The sequence below is a fragment of the Poecilia formosa genome, unplaced genomic scaffold (assembly GCF_000485575.1).
Source record: "Poecilia formosa unplaced genomic scaffold, Poecilia_formosa-5.1.2 Scaffold103, whole genome shotgun sequence".
Taxonomy (NCBI): Eukaryota; Metazoa; Chordata; class Actinopteri; order Cyprinodontiformes; family Poeciliidae; genus Poecilia; species Poecilia formosa.
Genome location: NW_006800042.1, coordinates 1,558,816 through 1,574,761, shown reverse-complemented (window position 1 = coordinate 1,574,761; position 15,946 = coordinate 1,558,816). Strand labels below are relative to the sequence as shown.

The 15,946-nt window shown below is 41.0% G+C and overlaps 2 protein-coding genes across 2 annotated transcripts in view; both read right to left on the bottom strand.

The window, feature by feature from the left end:
• serinc5 (serine incorporator 5) overlaps window positions 1-8,866 on the bottom strand; it is a 20,229-nt gene extending 11,363 nt beyond the window's left edge. The window contains exon 1 of the mRNA XM_007559280.2: window positions 8,655-8,866. Within this exon, the coding sequence (XP_007559342.1) occupies window positions 8,655-8,681 (27 nt within the window). The 5' untranslated portion in view covers window positions 8,682-8,866. The remainder of the gene's footprint in view (window positions 1-8,654) is intronic.
• A 1,400-nt stretch (window positions 8,867-10,266) lies between these two features.
• Window positions 10,267-15,946, bottom strand: cdk7 (cyclin-dependent kinase 7). Its single transcript, XM_007559274.2, has 12 exons — window positions 15,792-15,946; window positions 15,546-15,605; window positions 15,431-15,464; window positions 15,284-15,351; window positions 15,099-15,167; window positions 13,579-13,689; window positions 13,376-13,494; window positions 12,366-12,465; window positions 12,197-12,283; window positions 11,966-12,115; window positions 11,186-11,324; window positions 10,267-10,655 (listed from the first exon to the last, which is right to left on the bottom strand). The coding sequence occupies exons 1-12, from the start codon at window positions 15,906-15,908 to the stop codon at window positions 10,627-10,629; spliced, it is 1,083 nt and encodes a 360-aa protein (XP_007559336.1). The 5' UTR covers window positions 15,909-15,946; the 3' UTR covers window positions 10,267-10,626.

The window sequence follows — 15,946 nt, the reverse complement described above, 5'->3', positions numbered from 1 at the left end:
GTGTGTGTGTGTGTGTGTGTGTGGCCAGGCTATGATAAACGCTAAAATAACATGCTAAAGCTAGCTTAAAATCTCAACTGTGTAGATATTTTGTCTTTAAGAGTTTTAAAAAGTGACTCTGTTCTTATGTATTCTCATAATAAAGCTCTTAAAGAAAAAAAATCTAATCATCCAAAAACCGATAATGGCTTTTCAAAAGTCAAAAACCGGAAATCTACCACAAACACCTGATTGGTGCATCTCGTTTATAAGTGGCCCTTATGAACAAGTCGTCTCCATGCAGACACTCTGAAGAGGGTCCAAGTTGCCCACGACGCCGCAAAGCTGTTTTTACCAACTTTTGGTTCATCAGAAGGGAATTGAGTTTTTTCAACCAATTTTATTGTCAAACTAAAACAACTGATTGAAAACACTGACGTATTATTCAACCTGGAAAAATACGAAACATTTCTAAGCACTTTCACAGTCTTACACCTGAGAATTATCCAACAATACAAAGTCATAGCATCTTCCTACCCAACAGTAGACTTGAATACAACCACAAGTGACTGTTCATATTGGTCATTCATGGTTTCAGCCACAAGAGACAAACCGCCTCTCTTCTGCACGTCACTACGGAGAATGAAAACCCAGTCGAGCACAGAGGCCTGCACTGTTTCCTCTGTCAGGGCGTCACATAGGAGGAGGATAACTACATAAAAGAAGTCTCTGTATTATATTTAGAAAGCAAGGCACTCTATGATTTTTTTTTTCTGCAGCCACTTCACCCAGTGCTAAGAGGTCAACCCTGTGATCTCCATCTGTACATCTATCTGATTCATCCACTTATGATTCAAAAACCACAAAAACAAAAGATTAACTTGGATCATTTTTAATGTTTCACTCTTTCTGGGGGTTTCAATGCAATTTCAAACGTTGTCGTCACTTAAAGATTCTGCACAAGAGGAAAGTTGTGAAACACACGACTCGAGAGCAGCAGGAGGTCAGCACTTCCTGTGGGTTTCCAGCATAACCAAGACAGCACTATATTTATCTGGTGATTGCTTCATCTTTTCTTTTAATAAGCCTTTGTGTGTCATTACAAGAACATTGTCCCGTGAGCAGGAATTTGCTGTGTTTGTATGTTTGTTTTTTTTCTTTTTAAAAAGGAAAGCACTCTTTTACACCTCATGAGATTTTTTTAACACATATTAATGTGTTAAATAAAAAACCTCTAGCACCTGACTGACAAATGTATACCAAAACTTACACATTGTTGGAATAAAGCTTTCCATCTCTGGCTTCCTGCTTCACCAGCCCTGAGATCCCCCTGTTAGCCTTCCTGCTGCCTGTCCAACTATTTACCCATCCATCACCTCGGGCTCCAGCATGGTTGCTTGGAGCTCTGGCTTTTCATAGCAGAGCAGAGTGCTGTCTTTTTGATGGCTCTCTTTACAGATTCCCGATTGAAAGCAGAACCAAAACTGTCTCCTTTCTCTGTTAAAGCAGGGGAAACTGCATCTCTGTCTCAGCTGCTCATCGTGAGAGAGCATTTATTTTACACACTGCGACAAGATTTTATAAAACTAAGATTTTATGGACAAGATTTTATATGTCGGATTCAAAAGGGTTTTGAAAAACAAACTTGTCTGAAAGATGAGCTCAAGCCTTTGAAAAGCAGACATTATGAAGAAGAACTGAATCAAAATCAGTCCTGACTTGTGAACAAGTAGGAAAATATCGATCTCTTTCTGATCACTGTGTGCAGCACACGCAAACACTGCCAGGTTCAGCTGACAGAACTTTTCGGTGTAGATGACGTTACTGAGGGAAACAAAGTCATGATTAAAGATTTAGTCGGGGTAAAGATGAAAGCAGCTGTTTAACTAGATAAGACTCAAATAATTTTCCAACTAGAAGAGCAAGAGGAGGAGACAAAAGAATTTAATTTGACGACTTTGCTCGGCCCACCACAGGACTGCTACTCTGAGTTTGTACATCGTCGTCTCCATTATCCTCACTGCTGTCGTTTCCACAAGCCTCCAGATGTACACAATAGACACTATACGAACTTTGTCTTTATTTCCAAACAAAAGGGTGTTTATTTTACTAAAATAAACTCAAAAAAGACACCTAATTTGGGACTCATTGACTATAAGAGCATTTTTAAGGAAGCATCCCTTAAACCAGGGGTGTCAAACTCCAGTCCTCAAGGGCCGCTGTCCTGCAACTTTTAGATGTGCCTCTGCTGCACCACACCTGAAAAGAATAATTAGGTCATTAGCAAGGCTCAGGAGAACCGATCTACACAGGGAGGAGTTAATTAAGCCATTTCATTCCACTGTTTTTTACCTGTGGCACATCCAAACACTGCAGGACAGCGGCCCTTGAGGACTGGAGTTTGACACCCCTGCCTTAAACTGTTAGGTTTATTCTGCTGTAGAAATTCGTAAACAGAGAAAAACTGGCAAACTTAGAATCTATTTAATTACTTTTACATATAAAAGCACAGTTAAAGTAACTCTCTGCCAGGCATGGTGGTGTCACAGGCGTAGATCATGTGGCCCAGAGTCCTGTATGTCACCGTCACGGGTGTGAGTCAAAACCAGTTGACCTTTGCCTAATGTCTTCATCTTCCCTCACAAACCACTTCCCTGTCCATTCTCTGTCAAATAAAGGCCAAGGAAATCTGTTCTGAGTCTCTGAAGAGCTGCAGGTCATCAACACCTGGACCGGTGACCCTGGGCACCAGCGACCCTGAACAGGATTAGGTGAGTACAGAAAAAGGAAGGATGAACAAAGTTTAGCCTTGATTCGATGTTTGTGCCTCCTGGTTTCCATTTGCATACACACAGCCGAACAGGGCAAGCTGTCGCCTTTAGTCTCTGCTGCAGACGCATGTCTCCCTCAATGGGCAATTAATTAACCAGAAAAGGCTGCATACAAGCAGAGAAAAAAATAGAACAACTTAGGATCTGATATTGTTTAGATTTCATTAGCTAGGGGGGTGTTTCGCCAGCAGATTGCACACAGTGAGGTGGGCAAAGAGCAGACCGAGGAGCAGTTCTGGGAATGGGGAGAGGGATCCGAGAGATGGGAGTCTTGAGGAATTCCTCCACACCCAGATGCAGAAGGAGTACCCATAGCAACCCATGTGGACCTTACCCACTTCACAGGCCGTCCACTCCCCTGGCCTCCCTCACTGCTAGTGCCCCTCACCAGTATAACGACAGGTGGTTGGCCTGTCTGCAATTCAAACCCCCAACTTAAATATGATCAGCAGCCTCCCAGCCGTTTGTCATGGTGCTGCAGCTATTCATCCTGAACAGCACAAGCCCGGCCCCCACACAGCATTTTCCACGCCTGTCTTCAGTCAGACCAAGGACAGATTCTCAGAAAATCTTACAATACAGTCAGTGTAGACAAACTTTGGTCTACTTCTCTCTTATCTTACTGCTGTGTTTCACTCCCTTCATCAGACCTTGTCGCGTTGCTAGGATGGTAACTATTATCTCTTTGAGTTTTTCTCTCTTTTTTTCCCACAGTTCACCTTCTTCTCCACTCGCTCCCATTATACTGATTCGTAAAAAAGCGATAACGCCATTTGAAACACAAAGGAGATTTCCCCTCTACTAAATTTGAGTCTTCTTGATGTTGGCCTATCACATTTGCTTAAGATGTGAAAGAACGTGAAACCAATGTGGATGTTTTTGCAAGACACAGCAGACTGTATGTCTGTACAGTAACTAATGCTCCTACTCTTCACTGCCTTATTAATGCCAATCAAAGTGATAAAAAACAACAACACAACCTCAGTCAAACTCAGAAGGGTTGGGCTGTGCAGCACGTAGCCACAGAGAAGCAACCGCTTACACAATACAAACAGACCTATCACAAATTCAGGTCAGCCACTGTCCGCACAGCGAGGCTGAAAATCCCAGCCAGATTTAAGTACGGGGCTTCTCCGTCTAGCAGTTCCTCTAACAAGCAGAGGTGTCAAAATACTGCTAAATACAGGTCGGAGACCTGTGGGAGCAGAAAGCCAACACCGTTCAGTTTCACCTAAACACACTGGGCCTGAAAAAAGAAAAAAAGAAAAAAAAAAAAGCATGGCAGAGAGAAAAGACGTGACTGACACCTAACGTGAGCTCTGTCAAAAGCAGCAGTACAGACGCAGCAAAGCCCTGCAGCCATATTTTCACTACCACAAACAGTAACTCTCACTTATCCTGCATCATGTGACCAAGTATGGTGCCTCAAAGTGACAACACTTCATAACATCTGTAATAAGACGGTCACAGTGAATCATCCCAGACCAAAAGTTCAGATAAAACTGCCGACCCGCCCGATTTTCTCAGATTACATCCAATGCTTTGTGCCGGAGGCAGTCGCAGGAAGCCAGCAGAGTAGTGAAATGAAATTGGCGCAGGCGAGACAAAAAGAGCTTTAACATACGACTCCATTACTCCACATACGGCGAGTGACAGTCCCGCTATTGTCTGTATATCCAGGCAGCTGTATACACACAGCAAAAATGTATCAGTGCTCTGTTTCCCTGTACACACAGGGAGATCTTTGCTTCTCTCTTTGCAAACGGATCCCCTGGATACAACCAGCAGCTAGGAAACTTTAGTTTGTTGCGAGTAGAAACCGCTGAACTAAAAGGGAGGATTGAGTTACAGTAAAGAGGAATAACTGAGGGCCAAGATCATGAAACTCCTCACAGATGAAACTCTTTGTCACAAAGGAAACAGACTGAACCAGAACAGGAAGTCGAGAAAATACGAGATCAACAGATACAGGAAAAACCTACCGTCATGCTGTGTTTATGCCAACACAAAGGCCAGTTTCGCCTTCAAAGTGAATATTTTTATCAGCCCTCCACTTGAAAAGCCACAAATTAGACAGAGCTAGCTGGTATTTCACCATGTTGCATCACTGACTTTAGATCTTGCTCACTAAAGTGCACACAAAACCTAAAGAAATAAAACACAGACTGGAAAAGAACAGGGTCTGTCCCAGTGAACTCACCACCACAGAGCTAATTAGAGATGCATGGGTAACGTTTTTCTGGCTGATGTTGTTCTTTGTACTGCGAGACATAAAATCCAACAGGAAAGTAAAGTACCGTAGACATCATTTGTGCCATCAGATAGTAGACAGACACTGCAGGAATGAAGGACTGGCAGTAATGTCCCACTGGGAAAACAAACCCCTGCCGCTGCTGACTTCAGGAAAAATTCCTGAGAGTTAGCTGAAGACTAACGGCATGTCATACCCGTGTTAAGACGGGAATCGTAAATCCTGCAAGCTACGGCAATAAAACAATGGGGTGAGGAAAACTACTCTGCAGATTTTGTTACATCACAAAAACTAATTGAAATATCTGTCCGTCTTTCCTCAAAGAGAGCTGCAAACTAAATGAAAACACTTGTTTGTTAAAGAGTTAGATTTAGTGATAAAGGACCTTTAAATTAAATAGGTTTGGTTACTTTTGACCAACCTTGATGACAGAAAAATAGCAAATGTGTTTTGTCCTCCAAAAGAGACGTCCAACCATTTAAAAGTGGAAAACACTCGTTTTATTTAAGGACATTTCAAGGCAAAACGAGCCAACTCCCATGGCACGGCTTGTGCCCGTCATGCCTCAGTTCGTAACCACCAGCAGGACATTTTGTACAAACCTTTACAGACGAGGGCTAAAAGTAATTTTCTGACTTTTACTGTAAAAATGTGATTATATGTATTATACGATTATACTGTGTATGTGCAGGTGGTTGGCTCTGTTGTTTTGTTTCAGCAGGGATCAAAACCTCCCATATGTAAGAAGGCGCAACTGGCCCAAAAAAAGGGGTTTTCTATTCAAAAGAAATACATTAGCAGGTGATGCAGTTGACATAAAAATTAAACATGAGATCTAGACTTTTCTAAAAATACAAATAAAATGATACACTATGATTAAGAAGATGGATACATAATTGTTTGTTTACGAGTGTGAGATGAACGGAGGATGGAGCAGAATAGCAAAATATGACTCTCAGAGAATAACCTTTAATTTTCTTCTAACTACTGAGACCCACCCATGGCTACCACACCTTCGCATTACAGTGCTCACAGACGTGTCCTGCATTGCCTCCCAACATCCGCAGCACTTTGGACACCCGGCTGAAGCTCATCCATGGGTCCTGTTGCCGCTCCAACATTTCACAGACTGCTAAACTCAGTGACAGATTTCAAAGATCTCCTTCTGCACCATTACTTCTTCTCTCACTTCGAATCCAACAACATTCGCCCATCTCCGATTTCCAACCTTGGAGGCAGTGCGGAAATTGCCGGACCACACATCAGGCTGGGCCTCTCAAAACTTCAAGTGTGGCACATACGCATGGAGGAAAAAAGTTAATTAGAAGTACACAAATAGATGGTGACGGACCAAATGGGCTGTCTGTGGCAGGGATTAGTACACTCCCCGTGCAGTAACTCTCAACCGGTCTTATTGTTTGCCCTTCATTTTCTCCTAATCCTGCCCCTTTTCCATCATCCCGGCTCTTTGAAAGGCACAGGAAATGGAAGTAAGCTCCCCCTTAGATGAGGGGTGAATGTGTAATTAAATTCCTGCCCAGACCAATGCAGCAGCAGCAGTGACCCTGCGGTCAGTATCAGTCTGGTAGTTGTAAAAAAAAAAAAAGGCACTAAGCATTAAAGAAAACACTCTCAGGCTCGGTATACAAGTCCGCTGCTTATCCTTTAACAAAGTGTTTCCGATACTATAGGGTCCTTCACATAATTCAGGGATAGCATCATGTTCCAATTACTTTAATCCAATCACAAATTAGAGCTGCACAATCAAATCGTTGGAATATCACTCTCATGGAGGATGACTTGGATGCTATATTGAGAGGGCTATTATATTTCAAGTGTTATTCAGTCCCACTCTGCATGTCAGTAATGCGTTTGACCAATTGAAAAAATTTTCCTGCTCTTGATTGCTGCCGATTTTAGAGGATGAGATGAGATGCTAAAAATCCCAAAGAGTATTGGAGACATTGTGATGACAGAAAAGAACTAGGGAGGAAACTAGCATCTTATGTTCAAATAAAAGACAAACCGATCAGAATTTTGTGGCCTATTTCCAATCGAAGGTTCTGTAAAGCTTCCCTATTTTAGCTGATTTCAATTTCTTTTTAAGAGTTTTACTATAATAGAAGCATTCAGTTTTACCCTGCTGCTTCCAGCCAGTTATTTATTAGCATAACTGACATTACTAAAACAATCTGTAAAATAAAGAAATTTCCAAAAGGCTGCCAACATTTAAAAGTGAAAATCATTTATAATGCAGCATCTTCTCTGTCATCTGTTCTCCCTTCCTGTTCTCTCCTCTCTAAATCTCAGTGAACTCTGGACATGTCTTGGCATGTCCTAGAAATAAGGGATGGGCGCTATAGATTTTAAAATTTCAGAATTTATGGCAATAATTACCATAAAAATGACAAAGAGTATTTAAAATGTAATCAGTCTTTTTTTAAATATAGCTGTCACAACTTAAATACAAACAACTCCTTCTATAACAGTAATAATCACACTTTTATTGATGTAATTCAGAATAAAGCTAGTTAAGTTGAGAAGTACAACTAGGATTTTTGCTCAATGTCCAATCATATTTACTACAGAAAAAAAAGTTAGTCCAACAGTCTAGTTATCACAGACAAAATGTAAATCAATTTCATACAGCTTATTGTAACATATTTTGCAAAATTTGTTTTCAGAACAAATTAATGATACACTTTAAGGTAAAAAGGTGAAGGATTGGACCTCTTCACCAATATAGGCTGCAATCTACAATCGGAACATCAAATTGTGGAGAAAAATAAAGCTTCCAAAAACATCCAAGTACAAAATGTACCGCTTACACTTTTTCTAAGTTTATCGCAATCATATAAACAAATGCGTGCAAAGACATTGTGAGTAATCTTCTCCCTTGGCAAAAATGAGAAGGTCAAAGCACAAAGAAAATCGGAACTTGTTATCGGAAAGGAAAGGAGAGATTGGTGCATTTCTAAATATAAACGCAGAAGTGTTATTATTTTCCCTACGCTCTCTTTAGGTCTCTTCCCCTTCACTTTAGTGTGAATACGCGACTTTAACTAGATTTACACTCCTAAAAGAATAAAAGCAGCTTCCTGTGAAGTTTTAGGAGTCGACAGGAAGATGGTTGAAAAGATGCACCAACTAAAATCCACAATGAAGAGGTGTTTATAACTCATAGCCAGCTTCCAGAGGAGCGTGTCGAGAACCAGTATGTTTTGAAAACCTTATTGTTCGTCCTCCAGTCCAGCTAGTTTTGATAGTAGCTCGTTTACAGCGCTGTTTCAGCTAGCTTCGCCTCGGCTCGCTTTGTCCTCATCCCCACGGTGACGTTCCTGAGTGGATCCCACAGCGTGAATTATGCATTTCTTTCATGCTATGAGTTAATCGGGGCAACTGGCGGGCAAACATTCCCCACGAGACACGAGGAGAGGGAAGAAATAGGTAGTCTCAGTGGCTAAGGTCGAGCTGAAATTAACGCTGACACGAAGTGTAAACAAGACTGAACGCTCTGGACGCCACAGCCGCTTGGTTGTAGCGTTTGTACCCGGTGGACAACAGAAGACAGCCGCCTGTCTATTGTTCCTCACCTGCGAGACGCAGCACGGAGTACACATCCTGCTCCGAAGAATCTCTGAAATCCGCTTTGGGGTGAGAAAGGATGGCTGTTTTCCTCCTCTTCAACATGAAACCACCCGCCGCAGACGAGGAGCGACGCGCCTGTTCTTCCCTGGTGTTTGCAGTAATGCCCCTGACCGCTGCCTCCGTCCTTCCTCCTCTTCCTCCTCCTCCTCGTCGTTGTCTCTCCTCCCACAAACACCCCTCCCACAAAAGCCGCGCTGCGCCTGACACGCTGACCACCAAACTCACCATAAAGGAGGTCATATAGTCGTAGTGTTTCATTTAGGACTTATTCTGTTCGACCCAAAAGAAATTTGTCCACGAAGGTGACCCATTTTAACATCTCGGAGTCACTTTGCGTCTTCTTAGCGTAAATGAGTCTCTGTTTGATGTTTTTTTTAGCTGGAAGGTAATATTGTGACCTTTTTGACCCATGAAACTCTATTATTATGCAGTTATTCTTACCCTATGAAATTAATCAGGGAAGATGCCAATTTCAGCCTTTTTTAACAGAAAAGCAGCTTAGGGTTGGTAACATTAATTAAAAAACTGTAAACTGAGGCAAAAGTTAGAAAGGCATTCAGTTTCAGACACAGTTAAATTAAAGGAAGGCATTATGTATTTTACAAGTACTTTGGGCCACAATCAAGTGACTATATTACCTTCAAATGTTATAAAAATGCCATCCATATGAAACATGACCTAAAATAAATGTCACTTAGCAATTTGACACCTTGAAATTGGCCTCTGTTTCTTTAAAAAAAAAAAAAAGCTCCTGCTCTTTCTGGTATTCTGCCTTTAGCACACTGTCACAACAATGTTCCTCCAGGTGTGATTTTGATGAGGGAATAACATCATGACATGATATAAAGCTTAAAAAAGTTGACATTACATAACACTTCCCAGTTTGAGAAACATAAAGAGAAAAATGAAAACTTTAATTTTCTTTCCTTTGGTCTGTTTGGATTGTGGCGCATCAGGGTATCTTCCACCCTTGCTGTGCGTCTCCTTTGAGTCGTGTTGGAGCTGCCACAAGTTGCCAGCTTGTGAAGCCTCCCTGACATGGCCAACACTGATAAAGCTGCCAACGTAGCTCCATGCGTTGCCGTTTGCCAAAAGCTGTCATATGACTCATTCCCACACACTTCAGTGTTTGCTGCCACAAAAAGCCAACGCTTTATTTTGACTATATGAAGACATTCGTCACTAGGAAGACTTTCTGCAACACACGAATCCCTCTGCTTGGAAAATCAGTTGATGATCCTGTGCTGGGACTTTAAAACTTTGTGAATCTAGGCAGCTGTTGTCTAAAATTAAACAGAAAATAGAAATGTGTAAATAAAAAATGCTACTAAAGAGAAATCTTGCTTTATATCTCATGTGATGTTACGTGGGGCATGTATATGGAGCTAGTTTTAGGAGAGCAGATTAAAGCTGGACTAAATGATTCACAAATTAACAATACCAGCAATAACATTTTCTAAAAAGAGTTTGATTTTACAAAAAAAACTGCCAAGAAGCTTCAAAATATCCCATAAATCATCAACATGGTACGCATTCATAAATAATACTAACAGTTTCATGTGGAGATAACTGAATGCAAAATGTCAGAGATGCATTCACACCTTTTATTTTCAATACATAAAAAAATACAACATTCATGACATGAATAAGACTTGTGTTTTCTTAAGTAACAAATAGAAATATTCTAACGGGCTTCCAAAGCTGAACTATCAGTGAAAGCCCGTCTTGAGTTCAGCAGCGCACATCTGGAGCTAACCTCCGGCCACGATCCTCGTATAAATACTAAAAAGTCCTAAAGCCAGTCTCGTCTGAGCCAGACTCGGCCGAATCTGGGGTTTTATTTGCTACCGGAGGAGATTCCTGTTGCATCCTGGGAGAAATCGGTGGATTTCGTCTGATTTACCGGGTTCCACGTGGTCAGAAAATGAGCTTCTTCTTCATAACAGCTGAAAAAAAACAAACATTGTCACGTCACAAACGACATATCCACACAATGTTCCTACATATAGAAAACACCACGCTGAACCTCTGCAGAGTATCATTAGTCTTACGACCATCTCCCTGTAATATAGGCTCCAGAAGACAGCGTGAAGTCAAACCCGGATATTTTCCAAACCACTGGAGCTTTGAACCTCCCAGAAACACCAACACTCTGCTCTACTGAAGCAAACCTTCCCACTAAACTTCATGTGCATGCTCAGCTTCAGAATATTCTGCATTTCCAACCGAGGCTGTAATTACAGCCAACACCCACTGAATTGCTAGTTCCAGTGTCAGGGTCCATTAGATTTATATCAGTGTGTGGGCCGTGAGAAGTGCAAGGGTTTATTAGGTCTTAGGGTCTGACCAAAAAAACTTAAAGTTTCTTTTAAAAAAAAGGAAACACAAGTAAATTGTTAGCTTCTTAGCAAATAAACTTAAACCCAGCTTGTGGGTGTAAAAACGCAAATACTAGACTACGTTAGTTATTACTTACTTGTATCCAAGCCGTCTGTTTTCCTCTTGAGTCCAACTATTTCCTTCTCCCTCAAAGCCTCCACTGAGCAGTTGGGTCGGGGAAGCTGGGCACCAGGAGTCGGACCAGGGCGATTACTGAAGTACCTCATCTTTAGAGCCTGCAGAAGAAGAGGAAAGACAGCAACACACAGATAATTTGGAAAACAAATGAATAGCTCTGACTAAGTGGGGATGTATGAACAACTAGCAAAGGATTTTCAGACTGAAAAACCTGGCAGCCACTGGTGGCAGATGAGCCAAGAAAACTCTTAGATTAGGAGCCACAGTAAAACAAATCCAGTCTGAAAGTGTTAAAGCAGTCTGCATGAACTATATGGTCTACACAAAATGTTTCCTGCAAAGTAGTTCTGCCAACAAACTAAACGGCTGCAGGAGACAGAGCTCTGCTGGACTTGAGGGAGGAGTTGCCGAGGAAAGAAAAAGGACATGAATTAATAAACTCATAATTGAGTGAAAATCTCCAGTAAGGAGGATTCTTTTTGTTTGATTTTTTCTATTATCAATCACATTAGTAGTTAGCTTTATTCTAGGAAATGGAGAGAGAAACAAGAAAACATTTTATTTTGAAATGTATCAATTTCCTTATATGCGAAAGGGGAAAGAGTTATTTTAGTTGAGAGAAAAAAAATACTCTAAAACTTTTACAGCTTTTCTTTTTTATAAAGACTATCCCTCCCCGCACCCCCTCCCCAAGTATACAAGTGAGAAGAGTTAATTTGCACGAGTATTCTTTCTTTACCTGTGTGGCCGTTGTTCTCGTTGATGGGTTAAAGGTGAAGAGGCCTTGCAGGAGCTCGAGTAAATCGTCTCCGGCCGCACTAAATATGTGCTCCAGAGGGGTGCCAGGAAATATCTTGAAGGAGACATAATCTGGTAGGCTTGTCATCCCCTGCAGGGAGATCCGGCAGACAAATGTTGAAGCTCTCACACTTCAAATAAAAGAAAAAAATGTAAAAGAACGGATACGGACAGGCCACGTCTCTTCTGTGGGAGTCCCAAGAGCTTCAAAGATTTTAGTCAGCTGGTCAAGATCCGAGTCTCCAGCGAGAAACGGTATCTGCAGCAGAGAAGATAATCAGAATAAGGATTTAAAATAAAATAAAAAAAATAAAAAATTAAGTGAAGGGAGGATTCTCTACCCGAAGCAGTAACTCGGCCAGGATGCATCCCACAGCCCACATGTCTACGCCCACACCGTACATCCTGGCACCAAACAGGAGCTCAGGAGAGCGGTACCACCTGGGGGAGAGAAAAGGACAGGATAAAATAAGGTTACATTTCATAACTTTCAAGTTTGGGTTGAATTGATGAGAAAAGCAAAGTATTCCCAGAAGTCCTACTTGAAATTTGTCACGTCAGTTGAGGAAAGCAGTAAATCTGCCTAGATAAGACCAAAACCACAAATCTAACTGGACACACCTCCCCTATGGTGAAACACAGAGGCAGCAGCATCATGCTGGGGGAATAATTTGGTTCAGCAGGGAAGCTGATCAGAGCTGATCAGACTAGACATGGCATCGAAGATGCAAAATGACTTGAAACAAGACAGAGGTTCACCTTTGAGCAGGACAACAACCCTAAATATTCAGCCAAAGAATGGCCTAGTCAAAGTCTAGACCCAAATCCAACTGAAAATCTCTGATAAGACTTTAAATTCATGAATGCCCTCCATCCACTTTTGAAAAAGTTTCAGTCTTTATATGTGTGGAGCTGGCAGAGACACATCCTGAATGAAAAGTCACAGCTTCACCTGCATTGACTCAAAGAGAGCTAAATATATAAGCACATAACGTCTTCCACATTGTTTTTCATAAAAGGTTTAGAAAACCACATTTTCTTTTACGATGAGAATTAGTACCCAGCTCTACTTTCTTTCACTAAAAATATATTTGGGACTCTAACACAACAAAGTGACAAAGTGGGTATTAATGCTACATATCCAGTAAAAACCACAATGCAATCTTTGTAATTTGCTCCTTTCTGGGTGTTTATCCAAAATATCAAGGTCAGATGAAATCTTTGAAATCAGAAAACATTTTTAAGTTGATAAAATACATGCTATTTTCTGAGGGAAAAAAACAACAAACAAAAACAGATCCCTGAAATGTAGTTGTTCTTTGTTAGCTTGTGTTAGCACAACATCTCTGACCTGGTAACAACTTGATGTGTGTACACTCTGTTGGGGCTGCCAAAAGCTTTGGCCAAACCAAAGTCAGCCAACTTCAACACTCCGTTCCCGTCTAACAGCAGATTATTGGGCTTCAGATCCTGGAGATGAAAACATAAAAAAAAACAGTAAATACACACAGGATCAAACGTGTGCTTTTGACAGGCCTGTTTCTGCTTTCTTACTCTGTGCAGGACCCAGTGTTGGTGCATGAACTCCAACCCTTGTAACGTCATCAGGATATAGGCTTTAATGTGGGCTGGAGTTAAGACGAGGCTGGTGTCTTTGATGATGACCTGAACAACAAATAAAAATGACCCATAAGTCAAAATCAGAGCTGGATCGGGACGAATGATCAACAAAAAAGAGATAAAAACAAAGTAAAACCTGAAGGAAATAAGTTTGAGGACCAAAAACAGAACAGTTCTAGTTTGCCTTTACACCAACCTAACCCTCCTCAGGCATATCTGTTCTCAGAGCGACTGTTATTCTAGCCAGTCGTATAATGTTATCAGTAATTAAAAATAACAGTCCATTTGCCTAAGTGAAAAACATGGAGCGTCGTACGTCAGCCTCCCCTCTCCTCACCGTCTTCTGCCCACCAGCCGCTAATGGCAAGCATTTATTTCCAGAGCCGAGACCAGAGCGATATTGATTTGCTTTCAAACATGTTTATCTTGCACCCCTCACTTAAAGTCTAAATGCATTAGTGATCACCGCCCATCTGGAGCCTCGGTACAAAAAAAAAAAAAGGTTAATGGAGGACTGAAGACACAAAAAGCCAAGGTGTATTCATGCCCGTGGTCTTTATCATCACACTTATGTTTAATTGCTACTCTTAAATGTGAGCTGATCTCACAATCAATGTTTCCATATTTTTTCAATGATGAGGAAATAGACATAAAAGCTCTTCACATAACTGAAGCTTTTATGTGTTTTTTCCATGATTATCAGAGAGAAAGTAAAAAATAGAACTTGAAGTTCTTTTACAAACTTTAACACAGACGTGACTCCACTGCAACATCTGGTCCCAATTCTAAATTTCTTCACCACAAGACTCACAGCAAGTCATCGCAAATGCTTGATTGCAGTTGTTGCTGCTAAGGCTGGACTAACCAGTTATTAGGTTTATGGGTAATGACTTTTTTCACACGCAGACGTGATGGTTTGAATTATTTTCTTTCACGTAAACACTCTGGTTTGTGTGTGCCACGTCTCAAAACTGTTTCGCATTTTAGTGTTCCCACACTGGTTTTTTTCCTAGTTAGGTGGAGTGTAGAGCAACCCCTTCTTCATTCAGAGCACTGCTGATCAGCTGGCTGAAATAAGCCTGCTTACACTTTGTCCTTAGTTATGAGGAAGACAGACTGAGATTGTTCAGAAATTGTTCAGGGACAAAATTGTGTAGTAGAGTTAGCATAAATTGCAGCTTTTCTGTTTTAAATTAAGGCAAATATATGATGGTATACTGTCCAATACTTTGCAAAAAATGTGGAAAACTGGAAGAGTTTCCTTCCACCTTGATGCATTTTGTGTTGAAATAACTAGAAATTTATTTAAATGTTCAATGTAGATTATCAGAAATATTAAACATAATCCTCTAGCTAAGAACAAAAAAATTAAAGCAATTTCTCTAAATGTCTTTAATTAATTTAAAAGGATAAAATTGGTTCAACAAAATAATTAAAAATGAGACAAGTCTCACCTCCAGGTCTGTTTCCATGAAGTCAAACACCAAGCTTATGTTTGATTTATGTCCAAATGCATCCAATAGCTACAGGATATTAAATTAAAGACAAAAAAAAAAAAAAAACATTCCTCAGCACACCTCAAATGTTTGGACACATGTACTCTGACTTAAAAACAAAATGTTTTTTTTGTTTTTTTTACCCCGATGATGTTTGGATGATGCAGCTCCTGGAGTAATTTGATCTCCCTGAGAGCTGTCCGGTTTATACCTGCAAAAACAAACCTGCAGTGAAATAACCTGCAGGACGAGGCCAGTGTTGGAGAAGATTACTGGAGCCCACAACTCACCATCTTTGGCCTCGGTTCTGTGTCCGACCTTAATCTGAGAGAAGGATGAAAACATGTCTGCTGTTATTAAGCTGAAATTACTGTAAAAGTTTAACAGTGCAGGGTGTGACTGTACCTTTTTAATTGCAACTATCGTGTCAGTCACTTTATCCCTGGCTTTGTATACTGTGGCGAACTGCAGAGCGGAAAAGGAGGACAGCATATGCTCACAATTTCTGGCTGAACACAGCAGCAGGGCTTTGTTGACATTAGCAACCAGCTAAGGATAGCCATCATGCTCCTTTGTAAGACAACAAAGCAACATGAAAAGCAATAAACCCGTGAGGTAATGCCTGAACTGATACATTGTTCCTCTTCCTACCTGACCCTCGCCGAGGAAGTCCAGCTTCTCGTATCGTTTTGCTCTAGTTTTCACATCCATCGCCATAATGAGAGCTAACAGTCTCGCCGCTTCATCAACACACACTTCCTGTCCCATTAAAGGTCCGCAGCTGCTTTCTTCTACTACCGGGTTAA